General features: G+C 41.6%; 1 protein-coding gene across 5 annotated transcripts in view; it reads right to left on the bottom strand.

Annotated features, from left to right (window-relative positions):
• Positions 1 to 22,870, bottom strand: part of adamts2a (ADAM metallopeptidase with thrombospondin type 1 motif, 2a) — a 33,369-nt gene that overhangs the window by 6,640 nt on the left and 3,859 nt on the right. For 2 of the 5 annotated variants that reach the window (XR_005709203.1, XM_040149689.1), the window contains exons 3-20: positions 18,352 to 18,523; positions 15,828 to 15,934; positions 15,653 to 15,736; positions 14,251 to 14,334; positions 10,391 to 10,544; positions 10,072 to 10,177; positions 9,394 to 9,537; positions 8,663 to 8,795; positions 7,364 to 7,477; positions 6,452 to 6,597; positions 6,284 to 6,373; positions 5,792 to 5,874; positions 5,044 to 5,177; positions 1,302 to 1,425; positions 873 to 953; positions 620 to 783; positions 357 to 516; positions 136 to 260 (exon numbers count right to left, since the gene is read on the bottom strand). Coding sequence is in view for 4 of the 5 variants with exons in the window: in XM_040149689.1 (XP_040005623.1) it covers positions 136 to 260; positions 357 to 516; positions 620 to 783; positions 873 to 953; positions 1,302 to 1,425; positions 5,044 to 5,177; positions 5,792 to 5,874; positions 6,284 to 6,373; positions 6,452 to 6,597; positions 7,364 to 7,477; positions 8,663 to 8,795; positions 9,394 to 9,537; positions 10,072 to 10,177; positions 10,391 to 10,544; positions 14,251 to 14,334; positions 15,653 to 15,736; positions 15,828 to 15,934; positions 18,352 to 18,523 (2,205 nt within the window). In the remaining variant the exon portion in view is untranslated. Of the gene's footprint in view, positions 1 to 135; positions 269 to 356; positions 517 to 619; positions 784 to 872; positions 954 to 1,301; positions 1,426 to 5,043; positions 5,178 to 5,791; positions 5,875 to 6,283; positions 6,374 to 6,451; positions 6,598 to 7,363; positions 7,478 to 8,662; positions 8,796 to 9,393; positions 9,538 to 10,071; positions 10,178 to 10,390; positions 10,545 to 14,250; positions 14,335 to 15,652; positions 15,737 to 15,827; positions 15,935 to 18,351; positions 18,524 to 20,066; positions 20,739 to 22,870 lie in introns of those variants that run through there. The other 3 variants (XM_040149688.1, XM_040149691.1, XM_040149690.1) reach the window with 2 other exon arrangements.

Here is a 22,870-nt window from a genome sequence, read left to right as displayed (position 1 = left end):
TTGAATGGGCTGAACAGAATTATAGGAACATTTGTCAACATTATGCAATGCAGTGCAACAGCACCACACACGTATCAGTAGTGTGTTACTGTAGTGACTTGTAAAGTGTTACCATGGAGACCTGTAATGCGTTACCGTGGTGAGCTGCAGGCATCTGTGTTGCAGTTGCGGTTGATGGCTCTCGGTTTGTTGATGTTGGAACAGAACATCCTGTGAACCATTTTCCCATCGGCCTTCCTCCTGCAGCCGAACCTCGTGTACTGTTTCCCTGGCAACCAGAGATTACCGTTAACAACACACACATGTTACCTTGGTAACCAAAAGAACAGGCTGTTACCAGCTGCAGAGTTGTGTACCTCCTCCACAGGGTTTGGAGCAGTGCGACCACTTTTTCAGCGCCCACTCATAGTAAATGGTGTCCTCCTGCACCAGGTTGGACTCCAGTGAGGACCGGAGATGGTCCTGTATGATGTACTTATAGGACACCGTCACCTTGGAATCGCTATGGGAACGGACCTAATGCACAGAAACAAAGCAAGGCTAGGGTTGCTCTGGTTTAGCTTCTAATCAGACAGAATGTAAACACATTGGACTTGGATTCCCATGTTGACAGACTGACCATTAGCAGGACTCCGTACTTCAGTGGTCCTGTGGTCTGGATGGACTCTTGCTCCTCAGTGTTGCTGTACTCCCACGCCACACCCTTCTCGATCACCACACGGGATTCTGGGAGCTCTTCTTCATCATTGAGGAAGAGGTGACCCGTCTCCTGGTTCTTCACCGCTGCAGCAAAAAACAAGGTTTTCCAGAGAATAATAAGCTACAGAAGATCTTCATGTCAGACCAAATGTGGTCTACCTCCCTTCTCCTACCTAAGATGTGAGGAGTCCCTTTGAACTCCTGGATCAGCAGGTGTCGGGCTCCTTTGGGGATATCCAGGATCTTCAGGTAACCTAGGTCATAGGAACAATGATCAGTCCATCAATGAATAATGAAAACTCCAACAGAAAGATGATCACTTGCAGCAAAAGTTTCATTTTGAGGTTAATGAGTTAACTGCGCTACCCATCGCCATCAGTGTGTTCTGCATGGCAGGACTGGCTTTATTCTTATGCAATTTTATTACCTAAAATAAGTTCTGGAAATTACCGTTTACATTCCCAAAACATTTTTTTAATTCTGTTTCATAAGTTCCGTACTTAGGACAAAAGAGCCTTTAATATTTGAATGGAACATGTCTCTATTAGAACATTAAACACCAGGAAACTAAAGCATCTCCTAAGACCAGATGTTTTTCAGACCTTGTTTCCTGGTGCTGCGGGTGAAGTTTCCTTTGATGATCTTACAGCTGGAGTTATCTCCTCCACAGACTCCACATCGATCCTCCTGCTGGTCTGAAGCAATCTGTCCATCACAACCTACATGCTGCATGAGGATAGAGGAGATGAGGAGAGAAGAGAGGAAACAAGGAGAGAGGAAACAAGTAGAGAGGAGAGGAAACAAGGAGAGAGGAGAATTCAATTTAGATCTGTTCTTCTCTCAGAGCGATTACCTACACTCTACTGCTGTATGCAACTGTACCACGCTACGTTTGTTCTGTTACGTTATCCTGTGCTATAATATAACTCACTATATCAAACTTATCAACTTGTTATTTTGTTGGATTTCTGTTTGTCTTGTTAGTTTCATTTAATGTATAGAATCAACCAGAGAGTGCAGATGACAATACTTTAATAATCAGTAATTAATGTGTGTTGTCTCTGACGAACAAATTAATTAAGTGAAAAAACTACTGTAGTTTCATGGAAGTTGTAAAACCTTAATTTTATGTTCTTTTAAGATGAATATTGTCATTGTCAGATAAAAGCAGACACTGAACTATGTTAGTATCTAAAAGGAGTCTAAGCTGGGCTTTAGCGGGACTAGTTTATCTGTGTTCATTTTTTCTCCATTATTATTTATGTGGTATAACAAACTCAATTAGTATCTAAGATGTTGGAGCATCAAAGTTCATTTTCAATCACAGGTCAGAAAAGGTTGGTAAATTAGCTTTAGCTTAGGATAGCTGTGGAGTGTAGTCATTACACACAGTTTTGTAAAAATAATTTTCATAAGACAAAACGGACGTCAAAGCGTCAGATTCTGGTCTCAAAGGGGCAGTGTGTAGGATTTAGAGGCATCTAGTGGACTGGTTGAATACTGAATACCCCCCCGTTTTCCAAGCCTGTACGAGAACCTACGGTGGCCTTCAATGGCCAGTAGCTACTTCCAAAACGATGTCATCGTCTACAGCCACATCGAGTAGCCACAATATGTCAAGGTTACGCTAGATAGATATCTGGAAATTGTATTTGGTCATTCAGTCTGTAAACTATAGGACATAGCTTCCATGGAAGATACCGAATATTATTGTTACTTGTTCTGCATTGTGGTAGCGTTTTATTGCTAATGTTAGCCAGATGCTTTGGATGCTAATACAAGCTAACATTAGAAAAGTAATGGTAAAAAGCTTTTTTATTACAGGAGTTTGGTCTGATTGTGAGACAGTTTTAGCAGAATGCATACTTTTTCTCCGTTTGCAGAGTCAAGGAAAGGATAGAGCACCCAGTGACAATATGGAGGTTAGAGGGAGAGGGAGAGGGTGGAGAGGCAGAGGTGGTGGAGTAGTCAGGGCCAGATGTGGTACTCGAGCTACCACAGAGAGACTTGTTCTAGAGATGAGCCTGGAGGAACAAAGGGAGCTCACTGCCCAACTTCTTGAGAGGCAGCTAGGGCTACGTTTTGATACCCTGATGATGCATTGAACAAGAGGGCAAGCTGTGCGTAGTTGTTGCCAGTCAACAAAATGTTGGTGGACAAGACAAAATCTTGCACTTCACCTCCAAAAGCTGCATCCATTGGGACAGATCTAGAAGTCAAATAAAAGTAATAATTGCATTTGGCATGTACCTCACTGGCTTTCACTAGAAATATGTATTTTTATGTGAGCATACAGTTATGATATGGCGTGATTGTCAAGACTTACCCATTGGACACTCGTTGCCGTGCCCCTGGAAGTGATGTTGATCTCAAAGGGTGCAACGCAGTCGCACATATGTCGCAAGCATGAATATATATACCACAAGCTACGTTGTGCAATGAAGTTATGAACTGTTACCTTTGTTCAAGGCCCTCAATTTCTGTGGCTTCTGCAATGACATTCAGATGCTCATCTCTGTAAAGAACTACCTGAGCATGTTCTATACATCAAACATATGGCAATACATCAGGACAGCACAACAGTTCCAATTCGTTGACTTGCCTATCCGTCCCACTAGGACATCCACTAGAACTGGTTATCTCCTAAAGTGCTGGGAGGGTTGGCTCGCCTGGACAAGCACACCAAAATAAATCAAGAATAGCTCAACAACTATCAGGTCAACTACAAGCATGACCTTGATCTTGAATAGATAACAACCTAGAAAATCTTCTGTATGCTAAGTGTCTGTTGTATGTAATTTACTCTGGCATAGTAACATTCGCAATATTACAAAGTGCATCTATGCAGGCTTACGCTCTTTGTTCACGTTGATGAACAAAGTGCCCAAAGTGTGTTAAATTGTTTTCTTTTTATCTCATGGAATATAATCTGAACACAAAGTACTGTGTAGTACAAAGTTTACATCCATTAATGAAGGCTGTGGACACACAGTGCAACCTTTGGCAATGGTATTTACCTTGTGCATAAACAGATTAAACCTATGTGCACAGTAGCAAAAGCTGTGAAAAACCTTTTTATGTACAAATGGAGCAAGTAAATAATATTTCTCACTTTTGATAGGCACTGCAAAGAGGTCTGATTTAATAATAAGCAATAAGCATAAATACAAATTTTCTACCAAGACTGTAAATTGTGAAGTTTGGCTATGTTAGTTGTTGGCTGACATGAGCTCAAAAGCTTTTTTGTTTAACATTACACTTTTATTGGTGAAAATTTTTCAGCAGCTGTGGGCTGATCTCGGTACTGTCACCGGGTTTTTTAGGTCCAAATTCTGGTTTTAGATGTAAAATTACAATCCTGGTAGCAATTAGATATTTTTCAACACTGATATGGGGAAAAAGAATACTTGTGTTGGTAAGTATGCCAATGGCCATGTTCTAGCTAAAGCTATCAAACAACAAATTGCATTTAGATTGCTAGGCTGAATTACCTTTCCAACAACTTCGGCGACACTTTGAAAACATTTGTCCCTCATCAGTGACTTCCATCAGGGAAAGGCCACACCAGTGATTATCCTTGTTTTTGCCGTAACCTGTCCCGATTTCATTTTGCTCGTTTTGGATGATGTTCCGTAGCTTTTTCTTGTGCTAAATAATAAGTACGATTCTTTCTCAAAGTTCAGACTATCGAATCTGTGAGCAAGCGCCAGCAACCACTGATTCCTCTTCTTTCTTTTTCTTCTTCATCTTGCAGTTGGCGCTATAGCTCCACCAAATTCAAGCTGCCATTTCAACGTAAAAACACGACAGGTCCTCTCTACAGCCAGTGTTTGGTTTGTCCGTTCTTGGCTACTGTAGAAGGATGGACGCGCAACGTACGAAGGGCCATTCTACGGTACGCTAACAGAAACACAACGCTAATGAAAACATGACTGTGTATATTATATTCCATTTCTGCCAATAGATTCGCCTAAAATCGACACACTGCACCTTTAACTCAGTTTTGACCAAATATGTAGTTACTGTGTTTTGGCTTTAATTGTAGGGCAACAGAGTGTTCTACACCAGGCTATGCTACAGCGTGCTGTTTTAGTATATTATATCATAGTATCATACTATGCTAATTGATAATACACCGTAGAACACCATGATACAGTCCAGGCTGTGCTGCGCGATATGAGGCCTCGTGCAGTTTTCTGCCTGAAGTTAAAATAAAACACATAAAGAGATGAAGTCACAGCCTGTAGGAAACTGTTACACCAGCTGTTACAGTGGAAACAGTAAAGACTTCAGTAAAAGACAATAGAATACCACAGACTCGAGAATCTGAAACACAATAAAGACCTCACACTCTCCACGGACGCACACACTGTAGGCGTCGCTGTAGGAACACGGCGTCCCATCGTGCGTCATTCTGTTCATGGAAACCACCACCGCCGTCTCCTTGGACTGACAGTACAATTGACAGCGCTCATCCGCTGCAAGCACAGGGAAATATGGATCACATGGGTTTGTATGTCGCTCAGCAGAGACACACACTGTCTGCGCTACTTCGGGTGGAAAATTTAAGGTGGAACGCTAAAAGCTTAAAGAGTTGGGCATTGAAAATATACCTTCAGACTTTAAAGAGTTAAAGGGAAGAGAGGCCACAAGTTTCCCTCCAATAACTGACTGATGAATTTAACATGTGAACAAACACACATACACACAGGTTTGAATGCATATACACATTATACACACACACACACACACACACACACACACACACACACACACACACACACACACACACACATTTGTACTTCTATCTTTGTGAGGACACTCATTAACATAATGCATTCCCTAGCCCCCTTACCCTGACCTAGACCTGGTTCTAACCTGAACCCTGAAACCAGGTCTGAAGCCTCAAACAGCGCTTAGAAGGTGTGAGGACCAGACAAAATGTCATCACAACGATGGTTTACAACTCAGACTGGTCCTCACAATGTATAGTCATACAAGCAAACACACACACACACACACACACACACACAAACACACACCAGGGTTAGTGTCTTTACGGGCAGGGAGTATGTGTAGTGTGTGTATTTACGGTCAGGATGTTCGTAGGGCAGCCACTGATGTTTCTTTCCTTCATGTTCAAAAAATGGATTCCAGACTTTACACTGATCCTCCCTGAAAGACAAAAACGCATCAACCCGCAGGAAAACACACACACTGTGTTACAAAACACACTCACACTGACTGCAGTGATACACAGTAGGACAGAGGAGAAAGCAGTTGTCTGAGAAACCTTTAAACCGGACGAACTGCATCGTTTCTCATGTCTTTGGTACCTTAAACAACACGCCTCCTCCAACACAACGCCGGGCTGGTCTCAGTCAGTCGAGGGAAGAAGAGTAGAGACAAGTCAAAAAGAACAGAGTGGAGTGGAGTACGGTAGAGTCAAGTTCAGTCAGGCTGAATGTAGTGGAGTAAAGTTGAGTAGACCAGAGACATGTCGAGTCCAATGAAATAGAATAAAACAAAATAGGACACGATAGAATACACATAAGATACCAGACTGAACAGTAGGTCCACTGACCTGAAGTCAGTCAGTGGTGGACACTCCTCTTGGCTGCACAGCTGGAATTCGTAGCCGTTTCCAAAGCAGGTGCGCCCCCCGTTGGCTGGACTGAGAACAACAACGGGTTAGTGTCTCCGATTGGTGCGTCTGATCTGTGACGTCACAGATGATTGATAGCTCACTCACGCTGGGTTGTCACAGCGTCTGGTCCGAAACCTGACCCCACCCCCGCAGGTCCTGGAGCAGCTGCCGTACGAACTCCACATTCCCCAGCTGCCATCTTGTCTCAGGAGGTCAGGGGTTAACTTCATGCAGAAACCTTTAAAACAGTGCTTCAACGAGAGACAGTTACCACGGAGACACAAATTAGTTCATCGCAGAGCTGGAGTCGGGATGTGGTCAGCGTAGCTTAGCATAAAGACTGGAAACAGGGGGAAACTGCTAGCCTGGCTCTGATCTACCAACAACTAAGCTCACGCGTTATAGCTCATGTGCTGTTTGTTAAAGAAAGAGTTCCCCCTGAAACCACCAACTGTGGTTTAAATTTCTGTTTTTGTTCAGATTAAACAAACAGATACATGTTAATCAGTGAGCTTCAGAGGTGCTGGTACGTGGATGTTTAACACTGGAATGAGCTAGGCTAGCTGTTTCCCCATTTCTAGTCTTAAGTCGCTAAGCTTAGAAAGCAAATAATATATCCCAAATTATTGAACCATTCCTTTACCATTTAGTTGTTAGCTGCTGCCATGGAAACAGCATAAACAGCAGTCAATGTTCACTGCAAACATGTATTTACACACTAAAAATCACTGGGTCAAAATCAACCATCGTAGCACTGGCTTAACTTTACGCAGTACCAATAGCGCTTTTTTTAAACCAGCAAAACCAGTTTTGTGCTGGTGCTATGTTGACCCAAACTGGGTCAGTGATTTTACATACTTAGTTAAAGATTTTTACAGACTGAATGTCATAATTGACAAAATGACAAAACCGGGATGATTCAGGTGATGTCAACCTGCTAAGGTCCGATCCCAAAAACTTGTCTGGGACAAATCAGTTAAATCCCTCTAACCCATGATGACCTGAGTGTGTCCTCACCTTCCCTGGTCCACACTTTGTCCCGTCGAGCGGCGGACCTTTCTTGGTCTTACAGAAGAACGGGTTGTTGTAGTCACTGCACCACAGCTGTTTACAGGGGTCATGGGTTGTGTACTGGAGACATAAACACAAAGATATTTAGAAAATGTCAAAGTAAGATACGACAATAAATCATAAAGATCAGACGGAAACAGTGACAAGACAGGGAGAAAAGATAATGTTCACTCAAAAGGAAAAGGAAAACCGAAAACCAGTGTGTGGAAATATGTTTTAAACCCCCAGGAAACCCCAGATTCTGACTTCTTAAATCGGAACCAAAGGGAAAACAATCAGAAGAGAACTGAAAGAAACTGTTGAATTAATTCAACACTTAAGTGATAATCGCAGATATGTGAGAGAACACTCGAGTAAGCTTAAGGGCTGAAACAAAATGATTTCATAATCATGTTAAAATGTTGGAAACTCCCTGAAGAGTCATCAGACTCAGAAAAAATGTGATCTGACGTGTTCGTGTAAATCATCCTCCTGAGGAAGTTTTCTGTGCGATGTAATTTCACATTTAACATTCTGAACAGATGTGATGTAGGTCTCCAGCCTGAAAACACATCTGTGCACATTTTAACTTAAATATTTAACTCCTCTTACACTAATTTTAGAGCATTTTTTTCATCTTAGAAAACCGATGCTCTCTGTATGTTATTGTATATACAGTATTTGTCCTCGCAACATAATGGCCTGTGTATTGGGTGGTGGTTCAATTTAAAGTTTTTTCTTAAGTATATAATTTTTTTGGAATATTTTTTTATCCTAGAAAACTGGTGCTGCTTACTGTGTGCTATTCCACTATAAAAAAAAATCTTCTTCTATTTGTCAGTTTAGTCTGTAACTGTGTCCCTTAAGTCCTTTCTTAAAACAAGTGAAATTGGTGATGTGCATGTATTATTTTTCCATATTTGGTATTTATGTCAGTATGGCATGAGTTTAATTTCATATTATGCAACCTTGTTTGTCCTTGAACACAAATCAATTTTTGGTCACAAAATTTCATAAAGTTTTGAAGTAACTTTAAGTGGAAAAATGGGGAAGACTTATTAACTCAAAGGTTCCTTAATTATTTGTTAAAAACTGTCAAAAATGACTGAAAATCTAAAAACAAAAGATGAAGCTTTGCCGATGCCTTTTATGATGCTGCGAGTGTCACTAAAAAGGGCGAGGCTCCTCCTGAATATGCAAGAGGTCAAAGGTCAACTCTTATCACATGTTCTGGATACAGACAGACAGACAGATAGACAGACATACTGCAGTACAGAGACTGTATCCTGGTCCAAAGTCGTAGCGACACTGTTGGTCCATTGAGTACTGAAACCCCGGCAACTGAGGCTGAGCCGGCCAGTCGTGGTTAAACGGGTCGTCACGGAGACAGTCATAGGTACTGCAGAGAGAGAGACAGACAGGACAGAGTTGTTGAACGACATACAGTTTGTTCAAACATCCACCTGAACAGGCCGATTTAGCTTCACAACCAGAGTTCAATGCAGAGTACAGAAGCAGTGTTATGTGTAGTACCAGAGACATTACAAGAGAGGGGTCAAACCACCTCAAGCATTCTGAATAGAAAAGTCCCTGACACCAGAGATGGCGGTTGTATTACACATATTCCACTCCTTCCGCCCAAAAGCCAATTGTCAGCTTTATAACAGCCAAACGGGAAACATATCGAGCCAATCGTGTTGTCGCACTGACGCAAGCAAAACCTTGCACACACGTAGTAAAAGTATAACCTGGGGGATAAAAAGCGTTTTAAAACTTATTTAGGGGTAAAGTCAGCAAACTTTTTTATCAGATTTGTCGGGTGATTCTATACATGCAGTTTTTATGTCCCGGTGACCATTGAAAGTGCAGTTATGGCTCTCTCCCCATTCATTTAAATGGGGGCCTGGTCTTGCTAGCCCAAAATATCTGCCCGGGGATGTTGCCGAGATGGCTGCTAGGGGGCAAGCCTTGTCTATAGGGACTTTGGTAGTACTCACTGCAAGTACTGGTGCAGCTCCCTCCAGCTGCACCTGGACCAGTGGTATCGATGGAAGGTGGCCTGAACCCGCGGAGACATGATGCTGCCCAACGGCACATCATCAGCACAGTTATTCGCCTCACCGTCATGCTCCATACCTAACCTGAAGGCGGACAGACAGGAAGGCAGACATGGAGACAGGGAAGCAGACGGGAAGACAGGGAGACAGGGAGACAAACCGACAGAGAGATAGACAGACAGGGAGACAGGGAGAAAGAAAGACAAGTAATGAAGAGAAACAGCAGCAAATTCCTATCAACTACAATAAGCTGAAATGGTAATAAAGTATTGAATCTTGGAAAATTCCTATACATTATGGTAAAGATAAAAGTGAGTGTGATATTACTCCTACTATGACACCTGGGAGTCTGTTAACATCTCTGTTTGGACACCTGAGAGTCTGTTTTTGTCTCTAAGTGGACACCTGGGAGTCGTCATTGTCTGTATGTGAACACCTCTGAGTCTGTTATCATTTCTACCTGGGAGTCATTTTGATGTTTTTAATAGTTTTTTTTTGTTTTTTTTTTTTAAATAAATAAATATATATATATATATATACACCTTGTAAATGTGTGAAAGTGTTTCTGATTACTAGTACTGCCAACCAGTGAAGTGTGTGTGTGTTTGTTTGTCTCACACATGTCCTGTTTCATGTGCAGCTACGAAAGCCGAGGAAAAACCATCTTCCAAAACGAGGACACAACTCCGATATAAGCGACACATTCCTGTGACAGGAGCATAACCTGCAGAGACGGATCAAAAGATCAACGGTCAGGAGTCATTTGGGATCACGTGATTAGCGGCAGCAGTGGTGTTAGTAGAGCAACTTGTATTATTAGTAGTAGTATTAGCAGTAGTAACCTGCATGCCGGAGGGGAAGAACTCCTGCCTGGTCAGGTAGATGCTGTTAGTAGAAGTAGTATTTGTAGTATTAGTTGTAGTTTTAGCAGTAGTACCCTGCATGCCAGACGGGCCGAACTCCTGTCTGGTCAGGTAGATGGTGTGGTCGTGCTGCTCGGCGTGACTCTGCTCCCTCTGCTGGAGATACGACCAGCCACAAACGTTTTCCAAACTCTTCTGGGGATTCCCCACAGAGATCAGCTCCTGGGACTGATGGAGGGACACTGTTGGTTTTTACTGCTTGTTTGTTTTTTTTTAAACTTACTTGTCCTGTACCTGCAGGGCTGTAGTGGAGTGCAAACAAAGTTTGCCATTTTTTGGTTTGGTCGTCAACGTCCTGTTTTTAGGTGTTCATGCGTATTTAAATACCCCTTTTTTTTAATGAGGCATCATGGCAGTGATTTATAATGTTCGCCATCGTCTGTGCTCAGCGAGCACTTTGTCAGTCCTGGAGACTGAAACCTGACTTACCGGTGGAATGCCTACAGACAACAGAAGGACCCAGGCTGCCAACGCGCATTAGGAAGCAGGTTGCACAGGGTGGAATCTCACATCACATTCGGTTGAGAGGAGCAAAACCTCCTCTCCCAACAATAAACTGTGAGATCTCTGAGGAACTGCCTTTCACGTTTTTCTGAGACATGGTTGAATCCCTCAGTTGATAACAACACTCTTACATTAACGGGGTCTGGGACACTGATATGACAGTGCGGAGACCAAGAGCCCACGGGGACGACGATTTGAGGGAGTGTGTGCATAAACAGCAAATGGTGTAAAAACTATACGGTAAGATACACCACGAATACACCTGACAAAGAACTCCGTTTGGTTTCACTAAGGCCCACATATTTGAGTTTGGACAGATTTTTGCGACCTTGGTTTATACCCTGTAGCTATCTCCCCAGATGGATCAAAAATAATACTGGATGACTTAAATGGTCGCTCGTTAACATTGGCTCTGCCACACTATCAGCAATGTGTTAGATGCTACACTATAGGACCAAAAACTATTGATTTATGCTATGGCTATATTAATGCTAGCTATAAAGCAACCAGAAAAACCACTGATAAGTGGAGCCCAAAAATGACACTGTGTTTACTAACATCCTACTGAAAAAAATGAAAAATTGAAAAACCTAACTCAAGATCAGTGAAAGTTTGGGGTGAGGCCAGTGTATTGACTTTACAAGGTTGCTTTGAATATACGGACTGGGAGGTGTTTGAATGCCTAGATATAGATGAATATACTGAAGTGGTTGCATCTTATATTAACTCCTGCATTGATAATGTGATCCCCACCAAACAAACAAAAACATGTGCAAATACTAGACCGTGGGTCAGTGTTGTTGTGAAAAAGGCATCTAATTGGAAAAGAACGGGCATTTAAAATGAATGACAGACACACTGGAAAACTAATTCAGAGAGAAATACAGACTCAAATAAACCAAGCAAAGAGGGACTACCACACAAAAGTGGAGCCGCTACTCAAGGACAACGATGCAAGCGAGGCGTTGCCAGAATAAAGACGGTGGTTGGCCTGAAGTCACAGCCGACCAACTCTGCACAAACAGTAGAAAAGAGTTTGACAATAGCTTAAATTTGCTTTTCTTCGCATCACAAGACTGATAAAGTATCTCAGTTACAGCTCAAGGGGGACCGGAGAGAGGACGGCACACCAAAATGTGTAACATCAGAGGAAGTGTGGTACAACCTAGGAAATCCGTAGGCTCAGATGGAATGGATGGAAACATGTTAAAGAAGCATTGTGAGCTGTTAAGCCCTGTAATCACTAGACTTTCAAGCATCACTGGACTCACAAATAATTCCAAGGTTATTGAAAATATCTAAAATAATCCCACTACTTTAAAGGACAAATCCCTCTGGTATCAAATGATTTTAGACCTGTAGCCTTATCCCCAGTGGTTATGAAATATTTTAAGCAAATTTTTTTTATCTCACTTAAAGTCTGAAACCAATGATCACATGGATTCTTTACAATTTGCATACAGAGCAAAGAGGGGTGTGGAGGATGCAACAGTCACACCTTTGAACCAAATTTTTACGAAGACCTGGAATCCCCATCGTCTTATGTGCGTTTGCTGATATCTAATCTGCCTTTAGTACTGTCCGGGCAGATCTGTTGAACAGTAACACTATGTTCATGTCCATGGAGGACAGTCATCCGTCATCAGCAATCAGACTGCGGTACCACAAGGTTGTGTCCTCTCTCTGTTCTGATTGTTGCAGCCATCAGGAAAATTGTATAATGATAAAATTTGCAGATGATGCAGCTCTGACAGGCCTTTTAATCGACAATGAGACCAGTTATAGAGCTGAGATTAACCACTTCTATGACTAGTGTTCAGGTAACTCACTGATTTAAAACACAAAGAAAACTAAAGAAATGATCATTGATTTCAAGGGGAATTCCTCTCTGTCTCCTGTAATTATGAACAACACAACCGAAAAGGGTACAGGAGTACAAATACCTGGTCACTATAGCAAACTGGCATGGAATTCTAACATTAGCGGTAGGTTTGAAAAAGCTCAACAACTTCTCTACTTCTTAAGGAAACCTAGATGTTATAGGGTGGACAGAACTATGCTTACAATATTTTATAAGACCTGCATTCAGAGTATGTTGGCCTTTTGTATCCAGTGTTAGGGGTGGAATTGTCTGTGCAAAACAAGAACAAATTGCACAGGGCTGTGAAATTGGATGGCAAGATAACTGGGTTACCAATGGGCAGTAATACTTTCATGAGAGACCAGTACACCTTGATTTTAGCTCATAAGATCATAGCAGATCCACTGCACCCTCTATGGTCTGAATATGTGCTCTTATCTTCAGGGCGAAGGTATAGCATGCCCAGGATGCGGACTAAAAGAGGCATCACATCCTTCGTCCCAGGCAGCATTCAGCTGCTTAACAAGCTCTGATTTCAATGTCTGAATCCAAATCAGAATTTTAGCCCTTCTTGAACTTGCACTTAATGTAAATTATCGATCTCCCAAATGATGCTTTTTAAGATGATTTAACATGATTATTTTTTAATTTGTTTTATGTTTTATGTCTTATGCTCTCTGTGCAATGCTAATTCCGCGAGGGGCAATAAAGTTTCCATTTATTCATTCATTCATTCAATACCACTTTGCGATAGTGGGTCACCATAGAGTCCAGTCTGCCCTCAGTCCAACATGAGATTTTGAATAAGTAGCTCTGCTCAGAGTACCTATTCTAACCTCCTGTCTTGTGACCGTGGCGATCGCTGAAGCTCTTGGTAAGTAAACAGCTGTTAATGCTAATTTTAGCTATGTAATGATTGCAAAAACTTACTTATAGCACCATTAAATAACACACTGAAAAGTAATTAGCTATCAGCCCAATGGAACTTGATACCAGCAGTGACCAAATAGATGGAACCAGAGCGTTTGAAAGTAGGGCAGAAAATGGAAATGGTCATTGTTCAATGCTCTTTTTATAAAGAGCAGTAACGCCACCTCCCTGACCCTCTTTATCTATCTAGACTTTAAAGTGAAACTTATACAGAACTAGTTATATGAAATTTGGAGTAACAATGTGATCTTGTTTTCCTGTGGGACATATTCAGAGTATAGTCCAAAGCTACATGAAACTAAACTGGTCTGAGTTACTTACTCGTTTAGAACAGATAAATAAGAATGATATTTAACAACACAGACTCTCACAGGCCTGTACTGAGAGGGCCCACAGAGCAGTAGATGAGGTCATAATTTATTACAACTTCTGCCCTGTGGACATGTAAAACCAACAAAACCAACTAAGAAATCTTCCCATTTGTCATTCCCGAACAACAACTGGAAACTTTAGTTTTTTTTACAGAAAAATGTCCTGACCAGAAACCTTAAATAGTTTTGAACAGTCACAGTTTAATACCTTCGTTGGAGACAGCATGATGATTCTGACCAGGACAACATTGATGTTGGCGCCCAGAGAATGATCCTGATAGATCTCATTAACCTGGAACAAAGAGAGAGAAAGAGGTGCTCCATGTATCAGTAATGTTTGCAATCTAAACCTACATTTTAAGAAATACTAGAATGTCATCTAAGAATTGTTTTTCGGAATTCTGAAATTAATCCTCTTAGAACTGCAACATTATTGTGGTGGAGGGATTTCCTGTTGTTTTGTGTGCAGCACTGGTTCATGGTAGGGTCACCATGGTAAACTGGTTCCAGGTGTGAGACCAGAGAGTGGTCACAGAACCTTGCCAGCCTGATCCCACATTAACACCTTGGGCTAACTGCCTTTGGGCATGCCCCCAAGCAAACACAAGGACAAGAGTCCACTATGATTCCAGCTGAGCTGCAATTAAAGCTGGAAGATCAGATGGACTGGACCTTGAACCCTATAGTATGACTCTTGGCACATTTGTGGTCCTTTGTTATTGGACTGCTTTAATGGCCGTGACTTTTTAGCATCACCCACCACGTTTAAGCAAGAGGTAGTTCACAAATGTATCTGGTACCAGACCATCCCTTGGTGGTCTGGTACCAGGTACATTTACAAACTACCTCATACGCTCAAGGTCATATCATTAGATCTGCAGCTGTACTTTTTGGACATCAAGGTGAAGAAAAACGTACAGCTGCCAGCTAATCACCAACTGGTGGTGAGTTGGATCACCACTTGGTGATTAGCAACCTTCCAAATCAGGCCAGTAAACCCAAATGTGTAGTTAACTTACTTAGTCCTCATGGTCCCCTGTGGACCATAAAGCCACCTTGTGCTACCCCCATCGTTCGCTATCCTTGGCAACATATGGAACCTCCCCCTAACTTAACTTTATCTTGGCTGGTTTGTTCGTCACAGTTCTGTTCAGGGTCTATTTGTTCTGCCAGGGTTTTTTATTTTGCCTGGATGAGTTGAGTTTCAGCTCAACCTCTGGAGTGTGATCTGCTTCCATTAGAAGCTGATGTCCCAGCTATCGAAGTCATTCTTATTTTACTGATGATGTTCTTACTTCTGTTTATGGTGTATATTCCTGGGTTGTGATTGAGTTGGATAGGAGACTGCAAAACCATATTCTGTCCAATGGGTTAAACATGGGTTAAAAAGCTCTCTCACTGGGAACCTGGAGAGCTCATGGGAGTTTGACCATTCAGTCTACAATATGCTTTGTGGATTTGGAGATGATTAGCTCATCTTTAAGTTTACCTTTCAGCTGCAGCCCACCAACAGGCAAAACTAGAGCTCACCATTACTCATTACTTCATCAACATCATTGACATTCACCTAAATCGATAATCTGTGTTAGTGCTTTCATGTTTTCACCTACTATGTTCATCAGTGTCAGAAGATATTTCTGAATGTGGTCTCGGCCGTGGAAAAGAAGAACAGAATAATCCACAGCTAACAAAACCTAGAGCAGGAAAAGACAGTGCAAAGAGAGGTTAAAACATTCAGTAAACTCTCAATTCAACAGTTCATTGATATCTATATTAAACATTAACCTCAATGTTAAATAGCTCAGCCTCTTCAATGTAGCGCCGTCGTCGAGCTGAGCTGGACGTTGACCACAACGCATTCTGGTTCAAGTTCAGAGAACCTAAAAGAGGACCTGGAGACAGACAAAAGAATCATCTCAGTGATCACTTAAATAATTTTTACACACTGGTCTGTTCGTAGTGAAGTCAGTATGAATTGCTTTGTTTTACACTGGTGTACATGTTTACACGTATTTAGAGGAAGTCCCGTGGACCCGCTGTTTGTCAGTGTATAAACCCAATACCATAGGTCAACATTTTTTTTAACAGTTTTTATAATTTGACGTTGGTAATACATTAGTTTTCTTTTTCTGTTATTTTGATGAATGTTTGAATGATCTCAGTGGAACTGAATGACTTGCCAGGGACCTCAACGAGAGTCAGGTGACCTCAACGCTGTTAAATGGTTTGCTTACGTCCATAACTCCGCAGATAGTTGCAGTTATAATCAGATGATCACTTTCAAATTTAAACAAATTATTCACCCTTCAGTTTTGTTATTGGGTGTATCCAAATGCTGATCTATAATAAAGACCATGCAGACTGTGTTTGATTCAAGGCTGGTTTTTAAGAGAGCCTGTAGGTCCATCTTTCCATTCTTCCCGACCCGCGTAGCCTGTGATAGATAAGATGGGGTTTACCTTAACTTTGTCTTACCACTACAGCACAGAGCGTCCTGTATTTTCTGTTGTACAGACCTGATCAGACAGACAGCAGCACGAAAATATGACAGGATGTTTTCATTGAGACTAAACATGCAGGTCAGCGAACCGTCGTCCAGTAAACCTCCTGATTACAAACGGCACAAAATTAAGCTTCAGTCCAGTTTCTGTTTCACTAAATGATATTTTCATCCAGATGCGATAATCTCTCTGTTTTCCACATCTTGTACTGATGCTTCCATCAAACAAAAACAGTTACTCTGCTGATCTGAAGTTTAACATCCAACAAATGTTTGTGTCTGTTGAATCTGTTGTTAGGGAAATGACGTCAGTGATAAGAAACAGGCACTCTGAGCTCTCGCCTTGCTACCAGAGGCTCAGGCTGAGTTGAACTAAGGTGAAATAAAACTCTCTCCTCATTGGCTGATGTTGTTTTGAAGACAAATAGATTTCAGGAGTCAGAGACTGAGAGGATGAACAAGTCATGAGCTGAACTATCCGTCAACTCTAAGCCCAAACCTCCAAAACCTCCAAGAATCTGAAACTCGGAAACTCGGACTGCCACGTCGCAGCTGGCTGAGTGAGTGTGTGTGTGTGTGTGTGTGTGTGTGTGTGTGTGTGTGTGTGTGTTGTAAAGCTCCAGTTGTCTTTGCCAAGTTTCCTGGAACAATTTCACAACAATTTCAGTTTGATTCCGTCCCTCTGCAGAAACAGCACAGCAGATATTTTGAAGGATTTTTAACAAACTACACTGTAAAAAAACACAGTTCAGTTAAGTTCAGTGTTTGTTCACACAAAGTCTCCTCTTTGGTTTTAATGGGAACTGAGGCACTGAACTACTGAAGCACTCTGCACTTATTTGTAACATATAAATCGATCTTTCATAAAAGACATCTGATAAATCAAAACTACCACCATTATGTTACAACTTACACCCATCAGCCACAGTGTAAGTTGTAACAAAAAACCAGTCAATGGCTGATCGGTGGACATACACGTACATAAAACATACGAGAGAGAAGTTCCCTGACCAAAATGCACGTGACTGCTGTAAGCACTGACGGTGATTGAAATGATTCTACTGCCAGTATTTGACTCTGGACCTTACAGTTGGGATAATCAACTGAAAATTCATTGCCCTTAACATTGTAATGACTGTCTTGGCATTAAAATGCTTAACACAAAAATAGGCTTCAATGTAATATATAACTCAAAACAGTTCATAAACTGTGTGTAATGCTATGCGTTTGGAAATTTGAATGAAGTATGCAGTGTAAACAGGTAGTGAGTTGTAAATATAGTGAAATGGAGGGAGTGAACGGGCTCCCATCGGCTTTAAAATGTCACATAACTGAAATCTGTACATGTCACCATATTCAGTTCATGTACAGCTGAACAGTGTGCAACACTGAGCATCGTGAGGATTTTAGTGAAGTTTGTTCTGTACATACAGGAAGTGTAGTGCTATAAATACAATAGCACTGAATGAGCCTCTGTAGACTGTATTGCAACGTGTAATTGGTAAAAAGTAACTGAGAATAAGTGATAAACTCCATACTCCATCACCAATGACCTATACACATTGTCAAGTTTGTCCCAGTCGCAATGTCAAACTCAGATTTGAGTCACAAGGTCAAGTTTATTCGAGTGACTGGGTTAAGTCTGTTGTCGAGTCAGTAGGGTGACATTCGAGTCATATTGCCAAGTTTCTTTAAGTCATAAGTTCAAATTTATTCCCGTAAAAAGACCACGTTTGTTCCAGTCAGGAAGGTCATGTTCAAGTCACAAATTCAGGTTCGGGTTACAAGGTAAGGGGTCTGTTATCTCACCTCGGAGGAAGTCATCGGGAGTTTGATTGACAGCCGGTTGTTTCTTGATCGCTGAGGAGCGATAAACGATGTGCTGTCGTCCTCCCTCCTCCTCGTCTTCTCCTCCTTCTGTCCTCCTTCGATCCAACGGCTCAATGAAAAACTCCTCCTGACCTGTTCGGATCATCCCTGCCTGGGACACACAGAGAGCTGTCATCTACTGCCAATCTGTGGTACATCTGTGGTTCAACTGCTGTAAATTTAATGTCTATTTTTCAAGTCTGAGTCAGCAATTTTCAGATTTGACTCAGCATTATTTGAGTGAATCAGCATTATTATAGTCTAGATCAGCATGACTTCGTCTGTCACTAATGACCAAAAACCATCAGTTTAAGCAAAAACTGATTTATTCCGTTCCTGTTTTTGTGTCCACCTGTAGCTACAGTACATTCAGAAAGTATTCCGACCCCTTCACTTTTTTCACATTTTGTTATGTTGCAGCCTGATGCTAAAATTGTGAAATCAATTTATGAATTCAATGATTTTTAAAAACTCAGATTGATTTTGTAAAATTCATTTTTCCCCTCATCAATCTACACTTAATACCCCATAATGACAAAGCAAAAACAGACTTGTAGAAATTTTTCGCAGCTTTTATTAAAAAGGAAAAACTGAAATATTGACATAAGTATTCAGACCCTTTACTCAGTATTTAGTTGAAGCACCTTTGGCAGAGATTACAGCCTCGAGTCACCTTTGGTTTGACGCGTCAAGCTCTGCACACCTGGATTTGGGGATTTTCTGACATTCTTCTCTGCAGATCCTCTCAAGCTCTGTAAGGTTGGATGGGCACCATTGGTAAACAGCTGTTTTCAGATCTCTACAGAGATGTCATTGTCCTGTTGGAAGGTGAACCTTCAGCCCAATCTGAGGTCCTGAGCTCTGGACCAGGTTTTCATTAAGGATATCTGTACTTTGCTGACTTGTCTCCTTGTCCCTGCTGCTGAAAAACATCCCCACAACATGCTGCTGTCCCCACCATGCTTCACCGCTGGGATGCTATCGGGCAGGCGATGAACAGTGCCTGGTTTTCACTAGACATGACGCTTAGAATTGGTTGCCCTTCTGAAAGTGTCTCCCATCTCCACAGGATCTCTCGACCTCAGCCAGAATGACCCTTGGGACCCTTGGGACCCTTGGCAAGGCCCTTCCTATTGCTCAGTGCAGCCGGGCGGCCAGCTCTGGGAAGAGTCCTGGTTTTTCCAAACTTCTTCAATCAAAGAATTATGGAGGCCAATGTTCTCATGGGAGCAGAATTTTTTTTTGTAGCCTTCCCGAGATCTGTGCCTCAACACAATCCTGTCTCTGAGCTCTGCAGGCAGTTCCTTTGAACTCATGGCTTGGTTTTTGCTCTGCTATGCATTGTCAGCTGTGAGACCTTTATATAGTCAGGTGTGTGCCTTTCAACATCATGTCCAATCAGTTGAATTTACCACAGGTGGACTCCAATCAAGGTGTAGAAACATCTCAACCATGATCAAGAGAAACGGGAGGCACCTGAGCTAAATATCAAATATCACAGCAATCGGTCGGAATACTAACGTCAATGTGACATTTCATTTTTTCGTCTGACAAAATCTCCAGACACATAAGTTAAAGACAACGGCTGTGCTGAGATTCCAGGTATATTTACTTGTAAAATGATCAATCAGAGAGAAAGTTAGAAGGTCATTTACGTCTGTGTCGGCAGCCATGCGTTCAATCGAATGAGACGCACAGAGAGGTTTGTCTGCGGAGAGAAAGCCCGACCTCGTGCTTGCCTGGCAATGCTGACGACTCTCTTCTACGGAAAGTAGCTAAAGTTTAGTCATTAGGTGCCTTGGTGAAGAAAAATCAGTAAATGTAGCTTCAAAGGTGCTAATCATTTCAAAGAGCAATTGCAACTGGAGAAACTCTAACACTAGGTTGACCAATCAGTGGTGTAGCTTCATCAGTCAGTCAGTGACATTCGTGTTTGTAGGACTGGCCCCTCTGTTGTGGTCAAGCTAAAAAGAGAAGGGGTTTGAATACTTTCTGAATGCACTGCGTAATGTATATAGTCAGCAGTTGTTGCTTTAACTGCAGTCAACTACTACAGCAGGAAAATATTCCTTTTATTTTTCCTTTCCTTCTCCTCATCCACTTTAAACTCTTCTCATCTTTCCTCCACATCTGGCTTAAATCAGGCGGCTCTGCCCACGCTGTAAAAAGTGATGGTAAACTCAGACCGCATCGGACAGATTTCTCTGAGTTAAAGTGGGTTCTTTCCTTCATGTTGCACAGTGTTTGGTTCATGTCTCTGCAGGCCTGAAGTCATTTCTGCTCTCACATGCATCTACTTGTTTCTATTCACTGTTTCTATTCTGATTTCTGCTGCCGATAAGTGAACTTTACAAGAAAAAAAAAAGTTAAAGTCTGTATTTACTTGTTTTATTTTGAAAACTTTTATGAGCTGCTTTTGAGAGCAGAGCTATAGAAGGACATTTATTGTCATTATTGTTTATATAATTTTTAAAATTTTCCTTCATCTGTCCAAGATCTGTGAATAAACTGAGATTTCGTCAATCGAAGGGGATTAAAACCTGCAGCAGATACTGAGTGCTCAGTAAAATATTCCTCTCATGCTTCAGTTTTTCTGTCCATCAGTGTTGGAGTGTTAAACTCTGTGGTTTCAGGTGCTCTCACTGCAGCACATATGGAAAACCAGAAGGCTCAAAAAAATGGCAACAGCTGTCCAAACATCTGCCTCCATCAGCAGCTGGAGCTGCAGCTTCATCAGAGAGGACGAAGATGATGATATTGTGCAGGTTTCTGGGCATTTCTGTTCTCATAGGTTTACACTTTTAACAGTCCTTATCCAACTTTTGTCTTCCAAGTGATTTTGTGTGTGTTGGAGGTCTTCTATCAGCTCTGCTCCTTTAAAATACTGTACACGATTGTTTACATTTATGATTTGGTTTTCTGGTTTTTCGTTCAGTCATTTCTTCAGCTGCCTCCATGGGAGAGAAGTTTTGCAGTCAGGTGACATCAGTCAGTCAAACATCAGTTAAACCCACTGGTTATAAATGGCACAGAGCTCGACCTGACTTACCCCAGTCATTTTACTGACACTTTAACAAAACTTTTGAGTCTGAACATTAAAAACCGCAAAAGATGCAAAGAGATAAAACAGATTTAATAAAACTGATAAAAATGGGGATGTCATGGAGTGTTTTAAAGAACTGTGTGTAAACTCTCTTCAGTTCAGTTCAGGGTTCTTCTGCAGGGTCGGACAGCTGCTTGCATTAGAGGCATCGACTGCGCCCCAGTGTCAGCAGCAGGTCTGATCAGATTTGTGGTGGGTTTCTCGGTCCAGGTTTACAACTAAAGGAGACTGTGCGTTGGAGCCATTTTGGATTGTGTTCATTGGTGTATGTGTATCAAGTAGTATGTGTTCACTTGTAGTTCTCTCTTTTGCACAGTAGGTGGTATGTGGAGTATGAGGAAAGTAAAAATAGGTGAATCAGTAATCACAGAGCAGGTGTGTCGTTTACCGGAAGATTCACACGGTTTTTTGAGCGTCAGGTGTAGCGTGCCCGGGAGCCATTTCTTTGTTTGCATGCAAATTATTAAAAGGTTGCCATCCATCGACACTGTGGGTGGACCAGATAAAGTCCAACTAAATACAATGAAGAATGGCTAAACAGACGTCAAGTCAAGTCAGAAACACTATGACCTTGAGTTTGACTTTGAAAAAGCAGCCCAACATCCACCTGTTCACTTGTCTTTATTGTTTTTTATTCATTTATACGTTCATTCATTTCTATTCTATGATGTGTTTATTTTTCTTAAGTCTGTATTTACTTGTTTTATTTTGAAAACTTTTATGAGCTGCTTTTGAGAGCAGAGCTATAGAAGGACATTTATTGTCATTATTGTTTATATAATTTTTAAAATTTTCCTTCATCTGTCCAAGATCTGTGAATAAACTGAGATTTCGTCAATCGAAGGGGATTAAAACCTGCAGCAGATACTGAGTGCTCAGTAAAATATTCCTCTCATGCTTCAGTTTTTCTGTCCATCAGTGTTGGAGTGTTAAACTCTGTGGTTTCAGGTGCTCTCACTGCAGCACATATGGAAAACCAGAAGGCTCAAAAAAATGGCAACAGCTGTCCAAACATCTGCCTCCATCAGCAGCTGGAGCTGCAGCTTCATCAGAGAGGACGAAGATGATGATATTGTGCAGGTTTCTGGGCATTTCTGTTCTCATAGGTTTACACTTTTAACAGTCCTTATCCAACTTTTGTCTTCCAAGTGATTTTGTGTGTGTTGGAGGTCTTCTATCAGCTCTGCTCCTTTAAAATACTGTACACGATTGTTTACATTTATGATTTGGTTTTCTGGTTTTTCGTTCAGTCATTTCTTCAGCTGCCTCCATGGGAGAGAAGTTTTGCAGTCAGGTGACATCAGTCAGTCAAACATCAGTTAAACCCACTGGTTATAAATGGCACAGAGCTCGACC

The sequence above is a fragment of the Xiphias gladius genome, chromosome 17 (genome assembly GCF_016859285.1).
Source record: "Xiphias gladius isolate SHS-SW01 ecotype Sanya breed wild chromosome 17, ASM1685928v1, whole genome shotgun sequence".
NCBI classification, from domain to species: domain Eukaryota; kingdom Metazoa; phylum Chordata; class Actinopteri; order Istiophoriformes; family Xiphiidae; genus Xiphias; species Xiphias gladius.
The sequence above is the reverse complement of the archived record's forward strand: the minus strand, read 5'-3'. Positions and strand labels throughout refer to the sequence as shown.